The sequence below is a fragment of the Castor canadensis genome, chromosome 16 (genome assembly GCF_047511655.1).
Source record: "Castor canadensis chromosome 16, mCasCan1.hap1v2, whole genome shotgun sequence".
Lineage (NCBI taxonomy): Eukaryota > Metazoa > Chordata > Mammalia > Rodentia > Castoridae > Castor > Castor canadensis.
Window position 1 is genome coordinate 75,426,319 of NC_133401.1, and position 20,779 is coordinate 75,447,097.

The 20,779-nt window shown below is 38.6% G+C and overlaps 1 protein-coding gene across 8 annotated transcripts in view; it reads right to left on the reverse strand.

Moving 5' to 3' along the window:
- The window catches only part of Ebf1 (EBF transcription factor 1), a 392,676-nt gene that overhangs the window by 345,672 nt on the left and 26,225 nt on the right, over positions 1-20,779 (reverse strand). For all 8 annotated transcript variants that reach the window (XM_074057661.1, XM_074057660.1, XM_074057659.1 and 5 more), the window contains exon 6: positions 20,559-20,627. In XM_074057661.1, the coding sequence (XP_073913762.1) occupies positions 20,559-20,627 (69 nt within the window). The remainder of the gene's footprint in view (positions 1-20,558; positions 20,628-20,779) is intronic.

Consider the following 20,779-nt stretch of genomic DNA (forward strand, 5'->3'; position numbering starts at 1 on the left):
AAAAGCCCAGGAAAAGAACACCCACGTGGAACTTTGTAGGAGATTGTAGTAAGAGTAGGTGTTGTCAGGTTGCATGAATCTCTCTGGAAGGCCGACTCTGTGGTCAAAGGGTTTGGGGTTCAGCCCTGAACAATGGGGTCTCTCTAAACCAGAGCCTCAGCTCATGAGATCCCCAGCCTTTTAAATCCAGCACCTTTGTTTTTCTCTTCCTCTCAGATGAATTAGCTCCAAGTGCCTGCCTAGGGCAGCCATTCCCGGCTGGAATTAAGAGCCAGACAGATCCTTTACCCTCAGAATTTGGAACCCAGAGTCTTTAGGAGAGGCCTGGAGAGGGATAATTGTTTTAGCGAAGCTGCCACCTCCTCAGTGGTCTGTGAGACCCTGCTGAGTGGGCTGCTTACCTTTGGCAGAAACCCAGGGCAGGTTCAGGAAACTGTTTCATGTTCCTACCTTAGCTTTGTGTCAATGAAGGCTAGCACATCTTTTTTGTGGTTCTATTTAAATGAGACAACACTGCACAGCTGTCTCGGTCAAATTATGCAGGGCCATGTGGCCTTTCTTCAATTTTAAAAAGTCCAGGGCACCTCTGACCATGTTTGAGGGCCTCTCAGGGGAGCAATGACCAACAAAAGAAATAGCGATTATGCCAGCAAAGAATGGAAATTTGCCTAAATGAATATATTAAAGGCTGAACTCAGAAAATGAAAATGTTCATTTTTATATAGAGGCAGAACAGTGTCATGATTAAGACCCTGATCTTTGGGGTCGGACACAGCAGGGTTGGCATCCTGGCTCAATCATTTCATAGCAGTGTTGACCTTAGGCAAGTTATGTAACCTCCCAGAGCCCTAGCTTCTCAATCTGTAAAATGATAGAGAAAAACATTCATCAGAGTTGTAAGGATTAAATAAGAGAATTCTTAGCAAATATATGGCTTAGAGAATGTTGACCATTATCAACAGTAATTAACAACAGTAACACACAAAACATGTAAATGACAGTCACCATGTCACACAAGTCATCTGTAACCTGAAAAAGACAACACTGTCTCTAGCCCCTTACTTTACATATTACAGAACTACATCCTTCCCGAGCTGCAAGAAAAGCTAATGACTGAAGCTTCTATAATCCAAATCTTATTTTATTTATTATGTTTATCCTGCACTGAGTGTCTTAACCTCTGTCTCTCCCTCCATCCCTTCTCGCTTACACACACACAGATGTAGAAGTTCGAACAGAACCACTGACGTGATGCGTGCTACACCAGTACAAACCAGCAGACATGCAGACACAAAATGAGTAAGCGCATCCCAAATTAAAGGACTGTAATTATCAGGTTGGACAGTTCTATTACGTGATACTCGATCATGCATTGCGTGGTAAAAATAAGCTCTGTAAAATACTAAAAGCGTAACCCCTTGTATCTTTGCTCCTAAAGGCCCTTAAAAGGCTGAGGGTAAATTACATTCAGATGGTAAGAGGATAAGGACCCCGCCTGGGGGCACTTCCTTAGGATAAATGGCCAGCGCTTGTCCACGTTAGAAGGGGTTGTTGGCCAAAGCACCATGGGGCCAGTGACCCTCACTGGTCATTAATCCGCACCTCATTCCCCGGGACCAAGGTCATTACTGCTAATATAAACTTAAATAAAAATTCCAGAGACATATGGATTTCTTTTAATCGTCTTCTTTCTTTTGGTTTTTATAGGGCATTTCTATAGAATTAATGTTCTATACATTAGCTCTGCAGTTGGTTTGTCTTAACACTAGATTCCACTTCAAGTGAAGGTTTACTGGACATAAAATAATGAAGGAAAGCAAATGAAAAGCAGGAAATGCTAAGAAGGCCTATTCTGTACCTGGAATTCTTAGAAAATCATTAGCCATATGAAATGCAATGTTGTTGCTTTGGGAATATTATAATATTTATCTGTAAAGGTTAGCAGTCAGAATCTTAAAACAGAGACCTTATGCCCATCCCAAAGCTTTTCTTTCTCAGTCTCTCATCTCTTTATATAACAACAACAAAAAAAAAAGTTTCAGATTTTGAGAAATTCTCATTTCTTTAAGCTTGAAGAATATGTGCTGTATGTCTTATGTGAGCACAGGAAACTAGCAGAGCATGTAATTCCATAGCTTTATTATAAAGATTCTTAGCGTTATTGGGCCTTAAAGGAAATTATCCACCCCACAAGTACATTAGGAAGTGGATATCATTTAATGGGTACATGCTATATGTAACTTCATGTATGTACCCTACATACTAACATTTAGGCTGCTTCACCTAGAAGACAAGTCTAAGCCAGATGAATCTTATCAAATAACTCCAGCATGCTGTCTAGGTCACTTCTGTTTATGGCCTTTTGGAGTTACTATCTCCCATAGATAAATAAGTTGGTCTACGTGCCTCACATTTTACAAGCCTACAATTTTCTTTTTACTGGGTTCCTTCCCCATCTTGCCCAAGTCATGCTACCAATAAATTAAATATACCAACTCAATTAGTCTTATAAGACACCTCATCTAATGATCTCACCTGGTAACCCCATGCCTTAAAGGTAGATCTTAGCAATAGATGTGGGCTGTGCTTACTGCTTTATCCTCTTATTACCTCTCTGGTACCTTGAACAAGGTAACAAAGGAGAAATGTTAGTTGAAAATATTGCTGGCTGTTCAGTCCTGGCTGTGAGGTTGGTGTTCACCTTACAATACATGCTATTCAAGCAAATGTTTAATCACAGACCATTATCTAATGTCAGACACAAGAGGTGACCAGATTTACAGGAGTATGGAGGATTAAAATCATTAAGAGAAAGGGATCCTAAGTGTCTGATTCTCTCATCTTACAATTGAGAAAATTGAAACCCAGAGAAGGTAAGAGTCACCGAGGCCCACATATCTAAGTAACAGCAGAGGTCTCCTGTGGTCTGGTCCAAGATTCTACACTGGGGTGCTTCTCGCTTTCATTATAAATGAAAACTCCAACTTCAGAATGAGCAACTTAACGTGTCAGGCTATAAGAGAATGAAAGCATGCTTGCACCTTTACAGGTGCATTTTCTCAAATTTGGGTTAATGGAGGTAACTGGAAGATAGAAAATTAGCATAGTACGGTATTAACCTATACTGAATCTGTTAAGTAACACTGAAGAAAGGACAGTGGCCCGAGAAGGGCCAGGTAATGGGTGGGAAAAAGATGAATGTCTCAGTTGATTTAGTGGTGACCTGGGCACGGGTCCTATACTAAATGCAATTTCCTTAATACGTGAGCACACTGGTAGTGCCACAGAGTGTCCATGAGGCAGTCCCAGTCAGGGTAGTAACTACAGTTCATTTTCTTCAAGGAGATGCTTCAAGAACATTTTTTGAATAAGTTAGAATGATGGTTCCTTTGCTTCTCCTAGTTGACATCCATGAACTCAACAGGTGTTTGTCTTTGTCACCTCTGTGAGTAAAAACAATGGTTTGAAAACATGATTACGGCCCATCAGGAAACAATTACTTTTTGGGTTTCACAGAATTATTCTGTGTTTGGACATCAAAACATTTGAGAGCACCAGGGAATTTGGCCTGTGGAATGGTTTGTGACAATTTGGGAAGAGGAAAAAGAGAAGTCCTACAAATTTGAAACTCCATCTTTTAAAAATTAGGCCCCAAGTGACCAGATGGTGGATGGAGATAGGTTAAAAAAAAAAAAGGCTTGGTTCTTGTCTATATTCTGTTCTATCTTTGAACAATGATGGAAAATCAAAAATTTCCCAAATCAGAATAGTCATTTTAGATAGGCCAGACAGACATATCATTCATAAGCTAATTATTGCTTCCTTTTTTTTCACTCACATCCTAAGAATGTACAGAAGCTGCTGATCTCTTTCTCCCCCCTTTAGCTTTCCAGGTGAAGGCCCTTTTGCCTCTTGGAATTATTTTCCTATAGTTCAGCTTGGAAAGATGCCATTAATTTCTCTCTGCACCTTACCCATGACTTATGTCTTTCCTTGGTCATTCAAAGGTGTGCAAACTCACTCTGGCTTAAGTAAAACCGTAGACAAAAGTAGATTTGAGTAAGTGGAAATACAGCATACTTTTTTCCCCTTTCACTAGGATTTTTCAGAATTATATTCTGCAACAATACCTCATTTCCTTCACTATTATTTTTGGAAAGGACGGTTTATTAAATTTGTTTAGGTCTAAACGTAAGATAATTTTTTAAATGAGGACTTACTTTGAAAATTGCCAAGTTCAATATTTATGTATGTCAGTACCTTCCAGAGAAAGATAATACTCAGAGACAACTGTTCATGATGAGCTGTCTGGAATAGAAAGACCCTTTGTAAAATTCCTACTGGAAAATGACTCTTAGTAAAATATCTCTGACAATCAAAACAAAAAACTGCAATTTTTTGTACCATGTTATGACATAGTATGAATAAGCATAGTTACAAATAAATGAAATATGCAGGATTTCAAAAAAATAAAATTTTTAAGATGGAAGATTCTGTAGCTTCCTCCTCCCCATGACTGTTATAATTTCTTAGAAACAATTTAACTGCTGCTTGGTGCACAATGCTAGTCCTTGTTAGAGATATAGAGCTCAGGGGTTTCCTTGGACCCAAACCCAGTACATACAAGTTGTACTCTTCCCTAAGGCCGATTTCACACCAGGTGAAAGGGATAGTGGAGCGAGACCCAGATGGCCTAGCTAGCTGCAGAAAAGCCACTGGAATCAGAGCCAGGGACTTGGCTTATAGTCCTGGCTCTGAGGCTAATTAGAGCTTTGGGCAAGATTTCTGTGCTTCTCTTGGCCTCAGCTTCTCACCCATAAAATGCAGTGACTGGACTGTAATCTCTGAGAGTACATTCAACTCAAATAGAAACCTGGTTTCTTCCTCTTCTTCTTCCAACAACCTAGATTCTTTAGAAAACCTGTCTTTGAGACCCAGCTAGGTGACATATTTTCTTGATCAAGCTATTCATTCTTCATATCCATGAAATGGGTACAACAACCCCCTCCCCTGCCAGATCCCACAGTGTTGTCATGGAAGCTAAAATAATTTAGGTCTAAGAGCTCTATACACTAAAAAGAGCCAAGTTCTGTATCCCATTCCCTCACAAGGTGTATGAGTGATAGCTTTAAAGTGCTGACCTTTCCATGGTCTTATGTATGTCTTTGAAAAATCAAAGGTTCTTAGCCAAAGGGACAAGATTCTGACAGTGGAATTCTAAGCATCAGCCAGAATTGGGTGGGAAGCCTTTTCTGCATTCTTAAGAGTTCCACAAATATTTCTTATTGTTTTAAACCCACTGTTAAATCAAATCTTGAGGAGATTTTCTTGTGGAACTCACAGACTTGCTCAAACTGAAAAGGATATCAATATTGGGGGAAGGGGGTTTCTCAATAAGTAAATATTTTGTTATGAATAAAGATCCCATATTTCATTCCTAAAAGTTGTCATGTTGTTTTAGGTCCATCAGCAGAAGCAAAAAGCTAGCTTGATAAACCATAAAATTTGTAAAATTCACTGTGGTTGGGGTACACTTGAGAAATTCCCAGCTGAAAGAAACCTCCAGGAAGTATCCAGTCCACCCTTGGCCCCACCTTGAAATGACACAAATGAAGTTATCTGATAGTGAATCTGAAGTTTCCCTTCTCGTTTCCACAATGACAGTGTTGTATGTGGCAGTCCCCAGAAGTCATTTATAACAGAGAAAAGGAGAAGCCCCTTTCAATTCCAGTTTCCATAGACCTGAGAGAGATACTTCTAGAAATCCAAAGCAACAGGACTATTTGGTGTCCCCAGAGGATATGAGTAACAGATCAAACTACTCCAGCCCAGTGGAGAAAGGGGTCATATAGAGCTTGGGTTAATTTCATAGTAATATTTGGCCACAACTACAACTTTCCTTCTGGGTAATTGCCACATCTTAGACCTGATGTAGTGATTCATGCCTCTGTTTGAAATTCCCACCGCTCAAGGAACAGCTAAAGAATGGTGACCCACTTGCACCAAATACCCTCCAAATAGCTGCAGGGAAGGGACCAAGGTAGAATTATTTCCCAGCAATTAGAGGGGCTGCGTACCTGGTTTGTACGAACTGCTAGTCACGATTGCCAAATCCAAGCCTGACAGACACCCTAGGGAGGTGGTTGTCCTCACCAAGGTCACCACCATTTCAATCAGGCTTCCTCAAACAACACACTCCTCCGTTCCACAGTATCTAGATGGCAACTGTAGTCCAGTGGATGCCCACGGACAGAAAGGAAAGAAAGCTTGCTAAAACCACTTCAGAAAGCTGACACATTCACAGGCATTCTAACTCTGAGCAGCAGACAGAGAAGAATCGGTAAGAAGAAAAACATAAATATAATACAGTTTTTTGAAATTCAGTACATCAAACTTCCATGATAGAAGCAAGGAATTTGACCTAATTCTGCCCCAGTTATTTGGAATATGTCATTATTAATGTTGCCACTGCCTAGCAGAAATTTGATGAAAGGGAAAAGAAGGAATGTTTCACAAGTAATGTTGAGAGCACAGTGATTGGAAGAGACTATTAGTAAGCTAAACAGCACTCTAAATAAAGAACATTGCTGCTGTTAAGACACACTGTTCTGAAAACGATCCGGAAGAGCACCACAATGCTAACACTGCTGTATAGAAGAAATTATTCAAGTATGTATTTGAGTAATTCTGCATTTTAATTTAACCCTTTGAAACATTAATCAAACTGCAGCTAATTACAGGAATTAAGGAATTACACGATGGAACCTTCTAAAAGATATTATTTAAAAGGCAGTTTATACAATTACTTGTATAGATGTTTGCTTTAAAGAGGAAAACAGTTCTACTGTAATGAAAAGGGTCTTAGAAAATTAAATTAACAAGGGGGGGACCAGGCTGATATGAAACTAAATTAGCATCAAATGCAAATTACAGGGTACTTAATGGTAGAAACAGGTGCAGAGAAGAACCCTAAATGAGATAAATGAATAAAACATCCCTCTCCACAAATGTGGAGGCTGACACAAAGTCAATGATATGAATAATTCAGCAGCCTCCACACTGCTGTTGAGGTCAGCCTGCCTTGACCTTTGAAACAGGAAGTAAAATTCAGTTCAAATTTGAGTGACTGGAAATATAACAGTTATTTGTTTTTTATATTAAAAAACCCACAGATTTTTTTTGAAAGGACAGATATAGAATAGAATTATAATTTTGAACTAAAGAGACACTATGTAGCCAAAGTAGGTGGTAAATAAAAAAAATTATTGGATAAGTTTTACCTAAATCATATTTGGTCTGGAAATTCTAAAAATAAAAATAATTTGGGATGCATATACCAATGCCTCAGTTTATTGATCAAACTCCCTGGGGGAAGTCAATTTCTAAATTTATCTTTACCCTTTCTTCAAATTATTTTGCTATGTTGATGTCAATGTAAAAAAGCAAGCCATGATAAAAAAATAAAATTAAAAAATGGGCACATAATTTTATTAGTAACACAGAGCAATCTCACATTTCTAATATAAGATTTTTTTAACCATGTGTAGGTGCATTTTTGGTTAATCCTCAACCTCTGATGTAATCAATGCACCCTCAAAATTCATTTGTCTTCTAAAAATGCAACCTGAGTTCTACAAACAAATCATTCTCATAACTGAATATCTCCTGTGATTTTGTGTCCTTTTATTCCTCCTCCCCCTTCATTTCATGTTTCAAAAGTATTTTGTACAAACAGTGAAAATAGTATCCTCATTTCAAACTGAATTTGGTGCTGCTAGATTAACAGGGTCTGACAACAAACCAATTTCTATAAGCTAGAAAGACAGCAGAATATATATGGCATATCACCCTGGCACTTACTCCACAGGATGGCATAAAAGATGTTTGATAATAACAGTTATCTCTGTCCTCCAATTGGTCCTATTAATAGGACCCACAACTTAGCTATCTACCTTTCATCTGTCTGCTGTGCTTGTCAGATAAAAGATTAGACTGAAAGATGAGCTTAATTTTATTTTCTAGATTTAGAGAGGGTTAAAGCTTCTCTCTCTCTCTCTCTCTCTCTCTCTCTCTCTCTCTCACACACACACACACACACCTCAGCCATCCATGAGAAAGTGGTAAACTAGATCTATGATTGTAACACAATTACCAGAGGAAGAAGTTTGAGAAATTGTGAGCCATCCCTTCCAAACCTGAATGCCTAGCTGAGGTAAAATTAAAGACACCGGCTGGGTTGATTTTTTTTTTAATTATCATCATCATATTGGCAAAATCTCTCTTCGATCGACATTTAATAAAGAGTGATAGACCAAACATTGCTGATTTGGGGTTTGCCGTAATGACTGACCTGAGCGAAGGCTTTGTGTACAGAGTGGCTCCCCGTTAAATGAGGGCTCTGTGGAACCAGCTGGTTCTCATTTGGAAACAACCCGTTTCTCTATCCCCAAGTGCTAAAGAAAATAATCCCTGCATTCTATGACTACACACTTTCACAGAGGCAGCAACGAGAATTTGATTGTGGAGATAATTAAAGTCATTCCTGCAACTTCCAAGAAAAAAAGAAAAAAAAAAAAGTGAGGGAAAGAAGTGAAGTAGAGAGAAAAAAAGTCAATGATAGTGTTTAAAATTAAACTATGACAAATCACTTGAAATGGAGAGTGAAGGAGGAAGGAACCCCACCCCGTGCAGAATTCAGCAAAAGCAGCCTTATTTTCTACCCCAGTCAGCTGCTGCTCCAGGGGGAGGCCTGGGATGTGATTAGTGCAGTCACAGCCCCCAGCGTCCTGCTCAAAGCCAAAGAACCCACGCGTGGCCCAAGAAGCTACTTGTCACCATTGACACTCCACCACTACATTTTTTTTTAAGTTCTCATCTTAAATAAAACAGCCAGAGAGGGATCCATCTGAATTCTCCAACAAACAGTCTTTCCTGGCTGCTTGGAAATGCTGAGATGATTTTAAGATTAAAAAACAGAGACTATCAGACACTCGAAGGCAATCGCTCCATCTCCAGAAAAAGCTTGTTATTTTATGTTTGAATGGCACACTGTTCTGCAGTAAGAAGCCATACTCAGATAGCCTGGTTGACATTCAGCTTAGCATCCGCTCTCTGCCTGCCTGCAGATTCCATGAGCTTTGGAAGAGAACGAAAATATTTGTGAGTTGTCTGGCTGTGCTATCTGCCTTTTACAGCAAGAAGAGGAGTCAATGAGGACCATCCAGGGGCCTCTCAACTAACCTGATTAGTTCAGCACGATGCACTTAGGAATGACACCTTATCTTGAAAATAAGGGAGAACACCCTTCCTGCAGGGTACACGGGAGCCCCCTAAAAACCACGAACACACACCCTTATCAAACATGAGTGGCCTCTGTTTCTCCTTCCTCTGCCCAGCTCACAGGTCAGACAGACTGGCAGCCCCAGTGCCTGATTGGATTTTGAGTCCTAAGGACAGAAGGCAAGCTCCCGTCTGCCCAGGTGGCCTTGAAGAAGGCTGGGAAAAAGGTGCCCTGTGGGCAACTTCAAGCCCCTTCTTTCAGCTTCAACCAGGCACATGATGGGATTGGGTCAGGAGAGAGAAAGAGAGAGAGAGAGAGAGAGAGAGAGAGAGAGAGAGAGAGAGAGAGAGAGAGCTTATTAACCCTTCAATCACCAGAGAAGCACGTTAATCTATTTTGTCTGAAAAACAAACAAACAAACAAAAGGGGCGGGGATTCTGAAGTCCTCTTATTATTTAAAACAGAGACTTGGCCTTAAACCTGAGTTACTCTAACACTGATTTCACACTTGACATAATGATGGGTGATTATCAGTTGACCCCACCAAAAAAAAAAAAAAAACTCCCAAATTCTCTGAAATATGCTAACTTGCTATTTTTTTTTTAGTTCACGTTAGCATGTACAACAGACATACTTGTTAACAGGATATATTCTTGAAAACGCGCTTTGTGAAAAAAATCAACAGCAGGCTTTTCACTTACTTGTCTGCTCCGTGATTTACTTGATCAATTAAACAGGCGAAAGGAGGTTTGCAGGGTAATCATGTGAAAATGAACATTTTTAAGTGTAACAAATTTAATATTTTATCTTCCATTCTCTGTTTCTCATCATTCTTTAATGACAGGCCGTTTCCCTTTAGTGTGTAGTGATAACAAGACTGTCTTTAAGAAGCGATGAGACCACCAGATTCAACAGCTTGCACTTCTAACTGCTTTCATTCTTTTTTTTCACAAAGTCACGCTCTATGCCCCCCCTGCACGGGAGTGAAAGCTTGTGCTGAGCGTTGGGGACACGGCAGCAACCACCAGCAGCCTGGACTGCCCTCCTAGGTGTGCCCTAAAGAGTCTATCTGCCTCACTGTGTTCAGTAATACCATAAAAGCTAAAATTAGAACTCCGGAGCTGGAAAGGGTCTGAGCAGTGTCCTCATCCAGACTTTATTTTAAAAGTAACAGTCACATTTTACTGAATTTATATTATGTGCCAAGCACAGGAACGACCGCTCTCACCCTTATCTTAGAGATGAAGCAAGGGGCCATAGGGAAGTTAAATCCCACAATCCCACAGTGCTGGTACAGAGCTGGGATTTGATCCCGGCTATCTGACTCCACGGTCTTAACCAAGGGGTTAAGACTCAGAAAGTGGAATAAAGGCACAGAGTTTTCCCAAGTTCAGTACCGCCGGGTGTGGTGAAAGGGCAACTTCAGCCCCAGGATGTCTTTCCTGTGCATCATGACCCCAGTCTAAAATGATGGGGCTTTTGTTGTTGTCTTGCAAAAAAGATCAATGTGTTCCTTATTTACACTTGCTATTACTATTCCAACTTGTCCCTTTTTTTAATACCAATTTAAGACACTGAGAAAGTTTCATGAGGTCAGACACTATGTCTGGATTTAGTAGCATTTACTTTTAATCTATAGTCCTTTTCAGATCAGTCCTGGGAACAATGCATAGCATCAAGTAGCAGCTCAGTAAATAATTGTGGAAAGTAAAAAAGATGAGTGGCTCCACATCCAAGACGATTTAGCTAGCATGATTAACTTCAGGAAAGCAACTGCGCTGATGAGAAAGTTTCATCTTTTAAACGTTCTCTGAAAGTTTGATCACAAGTACAACAGTCCAGCAGAGCAGGTGACTCACACCTGTAATCCCAGCTAAGTAGGAGGCAGAATTAGGAAGGTCAAAGTCTAAGACAAGCCCCTACCTAGAAAACAAATTAAAGCAAAAAGTGTTGAGGGCATGGCTCAAGTTGTAGAGCACCTGCCTAGCAAGCATGATGCCCTGAGTTCAAACCCTACCACCACCAAAAAAAAAAGAAAAGAAAAAAGAAAAAGAAACCCACATGAAATATATTTGAATTTTAAGACCAACATGATTTTAAGCATTGATATTTGCGAAGTCCAATAGTCTGTATCGTAACCCTCACTACCTTTCAAAATAGAAATGACTTTTCCCATTTTGAAGATGGGAAAACTGAGCCCTCCAGGCTTAGGACTAAGCCTTGCATGGAGGAATTTGAGCCCTCAGCCAACAGACTTCAAAACCTGTGCCTTTTTCTATCATAATTTGACTTCTCCAGATTTCTCTCTGAATTAGTGCCCATTTCTTCCCAATGAAATACACAAGGGTTCATTCATCAAATCAAATGAGGACACATGAACTCACACACTGCTCCAGCGATGGGTGCACTTGATATGTCATTGTACTTTTTGATCCCCAAAGTGTGACAATGACTAAGAAATCTGGCGAGATAGTTGGGTTTAGAGTAATACAAAGAAAGGATAAATTGTAGATACCAAGAAAAAAGTAAAATAAATGAGAGATAATGAAACACTGAAAACTGGTTTGTGCTGGGCAGTGGAGGAGGGGATGACGTGGGGCTTCACACTGGAAGATGTGGAGTTTCTACTTGCTTGCTTTGAGGATGGTCCCTCGGGCTGTGCCTCATCGAATGGAGGCCGTTGGTGGAAAAAGACTTCTCTGAAATATTACACTTAAAGTACTGGAAACCTTTTCGACCACCATGGAAAGAGTTACCGTGACCAGGGATGTTGTTTGTCTCATTTTAAAGTGCTCAAAGGCCAGGATTTGGATATTGGTCTTTATGAGAGCACATGGATAGCCAGACCAGGAGGTTCCCATGCCTATAAGCCACAGGAAGAAGGATTTGATTTTTCTTAAAGATATTCTGAGATGTATGCCACACAGCTGAGATTAGAATCTGGCTTTTAAAAAGTGTCAAGATTGTGCAAGAAAACATAGGTTTCAACACTGTTGCTAATAGCTTCCAATTGCTTTTTTAGAATAGGCAGAAAGATAACCAAGTGAACTCTTAAATAAGTAACTTTCCTAAAGAACTGGTAAGTTAAAGAGGCTGTTGACTTTTCAGTGTGTGTGAGACAGACAGACATAGAAAGAAAGGAGAGAGAGAGAGAGAGAGAGAGAGAGAGAGAGAGGAGAACAGAGATCAAACTCCATGCAGGACCAGAGCTTTTAACTTCCATTTGTGAGGAGACTTTAGCCACTATTACCTCCAGAACTATTAAAAAATAAAATTGTAAGATGTTACAGTTCAGAATACAAATGAAAGACCAAATTCCAATGGTTACCTACTGAACAGTAATAATTTGCAAAAAAGTATGATTATCCAACCTGCAAGTGGGTGAAAAAGAGCTTGGATCAATCACAGGTGGTTTGGAAGGGTAAAGAGGGCAACAAACTTGTGACCAGAGAACTACCTGACCGTGGCAATGACCCTCCCTTGGTGGGCGTCATATCTGAGTCAGTGTGTACCATTGGGGCAGGCGGAGTATTCACGGCACTAATGGGCAACACCGTGTCCAAAAGCAGCAGCTGATAGCATGGAACAAGATAGCCTAACATTTCCCTTTGATCCTTTTCAATTCATTGATTGAGCTAGAAAAGAAAAAGTTATCTTGACCTTGAAAATGTTATATCCTGAGCTCCGGTGTTCACACCCTACACAGGATCTCTTCCTACTCACCCAGTACTTACCCTTAGGTACAGTAGCAATATTTGATCAATTGAGGAAAAAAAAAAAAAGTTCTTCAGGAATCCCTAATAATGATTAAAAGGACTTTTTTTTTTTAAACCCACCACCACAATCTTTACAGGAACCAAAAAATGTATATTGACCCTTATATAGAATAAAAATGCTTACATACACTTTACGATTTTCTCTTTTTCCCCTGCCCTGGCACTGAAAGTGTTAAAGAAAACAATAAAAGAACAAGTGAGTGTACCGAATGGGGTTTAGTGGCATTTACTTTTAATCTATGGCCCTTCACTCTGTAGCTTATCGGGCCTCTGTCAGTCCTTTTCCTTCTTTATATTTCATGAGGAACCCCCATGCTGCTGCTGAGAGACAGAGCCCAAGTGTCCATAAGCTTTTTGTCAGGTAAAAAGAGAAGAAAAAGGAAAGGAACAAGAGGAAAAGCAAAGCCAAGAGGCAGCTATTAGATGTCACCAGGCTTTTGTATTCATGTCAATGATTCAGGATTAGAGTATTTGAAATAATCTTATTGAGAGGAATCAAAAGCCCCACCGAGTGAGAGGCAGCTCTGGAGCATATGGCAAAGGCAGGAACAATATCTTATTAAAGATGTGTTAGCTAACACCATTACTTTTATATTATATTACGAAACTATTGTGCCTCAAACAGTTAGCAGGATGATACAGTTACTGAGCGCCATTTTGAAGGGTTTTGTGTAGGATACAGCTATCTAATTTACCAGTTGTCTACTTAAGTCATTACAAGTAGGACTTGGGGTGTGTCTGGAACTAGAACTGAACACTTCACCTTCAAAAATAAAAAAATTCCCAAAGTACACTGAAGACCACTCTGTTCCCACTGCAACAGAGTAGATATGACAAAGGTGAACGGCAATGGCGTGCTCTTCAGTTTCATTAAGTTTGTGTCACTTAACATATGTGACCCCTCCTCCAAAGGAAAATATGACAGTGGCTTGACTCCTCTCCTTATGAAAAATTTGTACACACAGACAGAAAGAGAGAGATTCATGTGCTAGCCAGATTAGGGCAATTAAAATTCTGTTATAATAAGTACTGTAACATTAAAAACCTTCATTTGCTTATGGACAAAGGCTTGTAACTGGAGAGACAGTTTGCAAAGGAGACTTATCTGCATCTATCCACACCTTTAAAAAGCCAGCAAGCACCCAAAGACAAGCCTGCCCTGTTCACCATATTCCACCCGTCACAATAGCAGTTCTGAGTCACTTTCCTATTGTCCTGACAGGATAGAGTTACACCCATTTGTAAAGAGGGGAATTGGGATGGGGCGAAAAGAAAGAAATGGTAGGCTGGTTTAGATAGCATCTCATGCAAATTCAAATAACCAAAATACTATCTCTTTAGGCTGGAACCTCTACATGAAGTCAGTTTTTATTAAAGAGTTTGACCAGATGTTGGTAGTAGAGTGAAAATTTTTATCAATAGAGAATTGCACTTGGGAAGGGTTTTGTCTTGTTTTTAACTCTAACATTTAACTCTTCATTTCGAACAGTAAAAGAGTATTTTATACGGTGATATTTATTATCACACACTAACCATGAAAAGTTGCTAATAAGACACCAGGAGACTTTGTACTGCGTTTCTGTATTTTTCTAGAACTGTCACAAGAGCAACGTGACGATGACATGGGATAAAAACCCACCCCAGGCCCACGTTACATGTACACACCACTGATTCTCTGACGCTCCGTTAAACACATTTCTTGGAAGTTGCTGCCTTTCGTTTCCTTTACAGGAAACCACTTCTGCTCATTATACAGTGTCTGCAGTAGACTATTCCATGGGAAAGACCTTTGCATATGATATCTTGTCAGCATATCTGAAATGCATTTTAAGTACCCTGTTGCGTATTTGAGAAGAGCTGATAGCAAATGGAATATAGCCTGCTATTAGCTTATTGTATTAGTTATTTTCTTATCACAGTAGCAAACTGCACACAAGGGGACAGGGCTCACCTCATTCAGAGGGGTATTACCTGATATGTGGTAAAATTTCGAATGCTACTCGCTCACATAAGTCTCATTGCTAATAAGCACATATGAATTCCCACTGAGAAAACAAATGTTTAAACACACTAGGATTAATAAACAACTGTAAATTCATGCTCCATGTTGATGCCGGCTCTCCACTTTTGAAAAACTGCAAACCTCTCAAAGCAGTCAAAAGGACAGCAATTATCCTGCCTGGGGCAATTTTAAAGAGTGAATTCCTCTTCCTTTTATTTTAACCGAGCAGTCAAGGTTAGGAAATCAGGTGGTATAAAAGGTTTATCAGAGCTCTGAGGAATGCATTTACACCTCTGCTTCCTTGTGACCCAGACAGCTGTTTGTGTATTGTGCAGAAATGATTACGCTTGGTGGCAGCTCCTTCCAAACACTGGATAAAGACCAAAATAAAAAGGATTGAAAAGGGCAAAGAAATGAAGTCATGAAACCCTGACTAAAAGCTTCATTTGCAGCACTAATAAACGTCTATCCTCATGTTCGTCTTCCTTAAGAACTTTATTTTTATGGAAGACAACAACAACAACAAAAACACATTTTAGTGAATGTTGGGATTTACAGCTGATGATAAAAGACAGAAGGCTGAAGAGTCCAAATACCTTCCCAATCTTAGGGGAATATATACCCACTCCCGCCCAGTGACAAAAAATGGATATGTGTGTCATAAGCTTAAAGTTTTTCTGTTATTTTCCTATTGTAAAGATGGACATATATGTGGCTATATAAACACTTTGGAGTCAATTTAGTCAAGAAAATTAGCTTGGTAATAAGTTAACAATGCCCTTTTCCAAAATGTCTTAGCATAAGATTTCTACCACTTAGATGAAAAAATGGTCTTTAATAAAAGTTTCTGACTAATCCTAACACATTTAAGGTTTTCTAGTAAATTCTATATACCATGCAAATTCAACAGGTAAAATGAGTGCTCTAATGTCCTTACTGAACATTCTATTTTAGACAATAATACTAACACAAACCCAATTAGTGTTACCTAAATAAATGTGACCTAGATGTAGAAGATCACTAGACAATTCTGGAAAAAAAAATACATATAGGTTCATTTTTTTTTTTCTCTTCTCCTTTTAGGACAGCCTTGGGTAAGCATGGCCTGAGTAATTCCAAATAGCCTAGAGTTTTCATGTTACGCAATTCGTGTACCTTTTTAATGTCGCAAGTCACAACCTACATCCCCTGCCTCTAAACACAGATACAGGAATTTTTATAAATGGAAAAGACAGACAAAGCAAATCTATTGCAGTAAGTAATCTCCAAACTGATAGAGGGATAATAGTTGACAGACTTTAAAAATCCGTACTTAAACGAATTTTTTGCTTTGAAGAACCCAAAACTTGCAAGTTACCTGAGCCATGTTATATTCTTAAGGGACTAGGTCCTAATTCACAGGAGATCAGAAGCCATAACTTGGAAAGGAGTTTCATCCTTTATTGTTTCTATCCATTGGGGAAAAAAAATTCTACTTGTTAACAGCTAAAGATCCACAGTACAAAGAACTGAAAACTTGGGCTCTTATTACTGATCTAACTATTTCATCAATCACACCAATGCTAAATCAAAACAACAAACAAATAGAACAAACAAATAGAGCTAGCCCTAGCCCACCTCTTCTAGCCAGAAACATCAGGGTTCTGCGTGAAAGGAACTCTCTAGTACAATCTAGAAAAAGAAATGTTTTTGTGAAACCGTCAGCATTCATGTCATCATCCAAAGAAAGTATAGGAAAACAAAGAGCTTTGTGAAGCAAAACAAGCGAGGACACTCTTCGTACAGTTCAATCGTTTCTAAGAAGAACTTTCCATATAGAAAACAGAGGACTTTTTTTATGGATTCAGAAAAACTGGGTTCCCAATTCAGACTACCCTATGTGACTTTTGTCATTATCATCTTTTCTGATTCCTATAAAGTAAACCTAATTAAGAACCTCCCTCATTAGTCTTCCAGAAAAATTAGCACAGTTTATGCTAATTACTCCTGCAAAATTTAATAAACTCGTTGAAATGGGAATAGTCTAATGAGGTTTTATTTATTGAACTAAGATAACTCTGAGGAAAAAGGTTAGGACACAAGGATATCCAATGTAGTAATAAAACTACCATTTATTCAATTTTAAAAGCAAATTTTATTGCAAACCTTTTAAATTCAAATATGAGTTAGTGTGTGAATATGTTAAATCAATCTCCACTCTAATTCCATAACTGGAAGTCATTTTTCTTGCATTTTACTTTAACAATAATTACCATACCTTTACCTCAATGATAATGAAATTTGCTGTTATTAGTTCCTAGTCATCAGTTATTAAACATTACACATTTGACCTTTCCCAGGTCTGCATGACCCAAATATCTGAATCATTGGGCACAGGCTGGATTTTGTGATTCTTAATCAAGCTACTTGGCATCAGACATGTAATCTAGCAGTCTACCCCAGAGGTACCCCACATTTACAGCAATTTTCCTATAAACTTTTTGGAAGTGACTTGACAAACTGTCATGATTGTGGAAAAAAAACTCAAGAATTTAGGCGGTATTTTCTTACTTTGTTGTGTGCCACAAGAAGGAAGCACAAACTCATTTTTCTAAGTGGCAGTGTGTGACTGCTGATTTTGTTAATTCTATTTTCATAGACTGTGCCAAGCTGATGTCCCCAAATTACTGGCAGCAAATAACACAGCCCAAACTTAACACAGAAATAGCTTGCCCTACACCATTGCCATATGACCAGAAAGTCTTCTTCCATCTGTACTATAAATAGTTTTCCTGAATAACCACTGCTAAAAGTCTTTTGACTGATAAAAATAGCAATGTTCTTCCAAATTCCGAAGGACAAGGCAAGGGAGCTAAAAGTTACTGGTGCCCGAAAGGTGACTTCATGTGAAGATTATGGTAAATCCCAATTCAACAGTTGCCTGTAACCTCAGCTCTATAATTGCACATTGTATGCACCTTGTAAAATCAGTTTCTATTGCTACTAAATGAAGACTTCGTAGTCTATTTTACAAAATATTCGGGGATTTACATTATAAATTTGAGAGCAAACTCAGCCTGTAACCTATCTTACGCAATACCTAACATAGAATGAAATTGGAAACTATGAAATCCAAACACGGTTCCCATCTTTTTTCCCCCTCTGCAGCAGGTTTATGAAATTGAAAAATCTTTTCTATTTTGCCTTTCTTTGAATAAGTTCTTTTCTTGTTATTTTCTTCTCGTGCTGCTAAAAAATGGAAGTTCCATGTATCAGGACAGGACTAGAGTTTTAAAAACCTTTGGCAGACTGTAGGACAAAAAAATTCTGACACCTCAGATGCAAATACAAACAGCTAAATGGAGTTTTGCATATCAACTGGTACCACCTCATGAAATGATACTTCATGTGACATAAGGCAATCCAATAAACATATGTGAAATATGGCTGTTTCAGCCATATTTAAAAGGCTCCTATCTTAAGAAACCAAGATTAGTTACACAGAGTTTTCTACTTTGTCCAACCAAAGGGGGGGAAAAAGGATAAATGTCATGAATAATATCTCTAAAGCCACCAACAGTATAAAGTGCATTCTTATTTTGCCTAAACTGTTTGAACTACCCAAGCCAAGAAAAGGTTTTAAGTACCTACTGGGACAGATGCAAGGCAGGAACAATAGAAACCTCACTAAATGCAAGCCAGGTAACACAATCCTATTTCAAAAACACTGCCTGGGCTCATTACAGCGCGGCTTAGTCAAGTTTCTTCTGCCATCGCAACCCACAGAAACAGGTCAAAATCAAATGTTATTCAAACCACAGTCATATCAACCTTCTATATCAGAGTCACAGCTAAAAACCAAACGAAGAACTTAAAAGCTTAACCCATTCACAAGCAAAAAAGTGTTTTCGTTGCGGACGGCAAGGTAAGGTCCTTGTGATCATTTGAACCAAAAGGAACTGCGTGACAGAACAAAATGCTTTTAGTTGCAAGGTTTAGGGACTATTTGGGCTGGACCTTTGATCAAAATGCTTTCTTTTTAATAAAAAAATATGAAAAACTTGCTTAAAATAAGAATTGAAATTTTGACAAAGTATGTCTAAATGGAACAAACAGCATAAAAGCTATATTTATTTTTGACTTTGTTCATTGGAGACTTGCCTTCCATGGCATAAAAACAATTTTAAGAATGGCATCTCTGCTTTTGCAGGTAAACATGCTATCCTAGTTCTACAGACAGCACACAATGTGACTTGCATTAAACTTTCATATCTTTTTAACTTTGAGTCATTTGTTATGAATATAGCAAGTAACAGTACATTTTAGTGAATATTAGCGAGAGATATTTAATTAAAATATTCAATTGAAATGTAACTTTTCAAAAGCTACTTTGCAATCAATATTGGGTTAAAGCCTGAAAAAAATCACAGAGATCAAAATCAACAATCTCTTACATAAACTATGATGAAGTAAACACCTTGCCTTTTTAAGCTGAAAAATTATAAATCAAGTTGAAAACAGGTGAAGAATTTGAAAAACACAAGAGCCTTTGTTTGTTTCATTCTGTTGTCAAAATTGGTATTACCAAAACCCAGAAAAGGACTTTTGTTTGTTTGTTGAGATCTTCAATACAGAAATCCATCCTGTTTGTAAGACTCTTTCCAGCAAATAGAAGGTGCTAGCTAGCTCTTTCCTAGCTGGCAACCGACAGTATCTATAAAGCTTCCCGGCCATTTAACTCAATGAGTAATGCTATGTAACAAATGGCTTATCATACATGTTTCCATACAATGAATTTCAATAATTAAAATGCAAACTGAATATTTGGAATGCGACTTTGTATAATGTGTGCACGCACTGACTCAACATTGCACGAACAAGTAAAACAGATTTATCGTTCTACAGTGATTTACTTGGTCATGTCAGATTAGTGGTATGAATCTGTTTAAAAACACAATAATTAAGACAAGCAGGATAAATTAATCAACTTACAATACAGTGTGAGCTGCAATCAAACCCGGGAAATAACAGTAGAGAATCTTGGTTCACAGATCTCTTTAAACTGCTTTTATGCATAAATAAAACCTTAAAATGTAGATGGATTACGTCCAACAGAACTACTGTAGCTAAAAGTGATAATGATTCAAACATTTTTCAAATAAAAGTTAAATATTTATAAGCACCCAACCACATTTCATAAATCACAAACTATTATTATTTTATTTCTGAAGCTTCCTGGCACAGCATGAAGATTGAGCCACAGCAAGTCAGGAATGAAAAAAACCCATATATTCCTTTAGCAGCATGAATCAGACACAAAACCAGAGCGATCCAAGAAACGGGCCTCCAAAGAACATTCCATATGGCTTTCCCAGGAATCACAGTCATTCGCATGGTGTAAGTCTGACCAACAGGCACATTTCGGCCACATGCCCTCCTAACCCTCAGCCATGAGCGACACAAGGCAGGTGTTTCATTATAATGAGCAATAAGAAATCAGTGAAAGAAGAGTGGTCCCTACCTGTCAATTATCACTGGATCTGAGGGAGTTTCATTTCGGTTCCCACAGCTTTTCTTGTCACAACAGCGGCTATGGAGCAAAAGAGAAAGGATTTAATACAACCATTACAATGTAAAAATCATCGTTTAAGCAGACAGAAGGTTCAAATTGCTGGGTTGCAGATGCTAGAATTACCACAAAGCCATACCTGGCAATCAACGGATTTCCTGGGCCAGAAAATT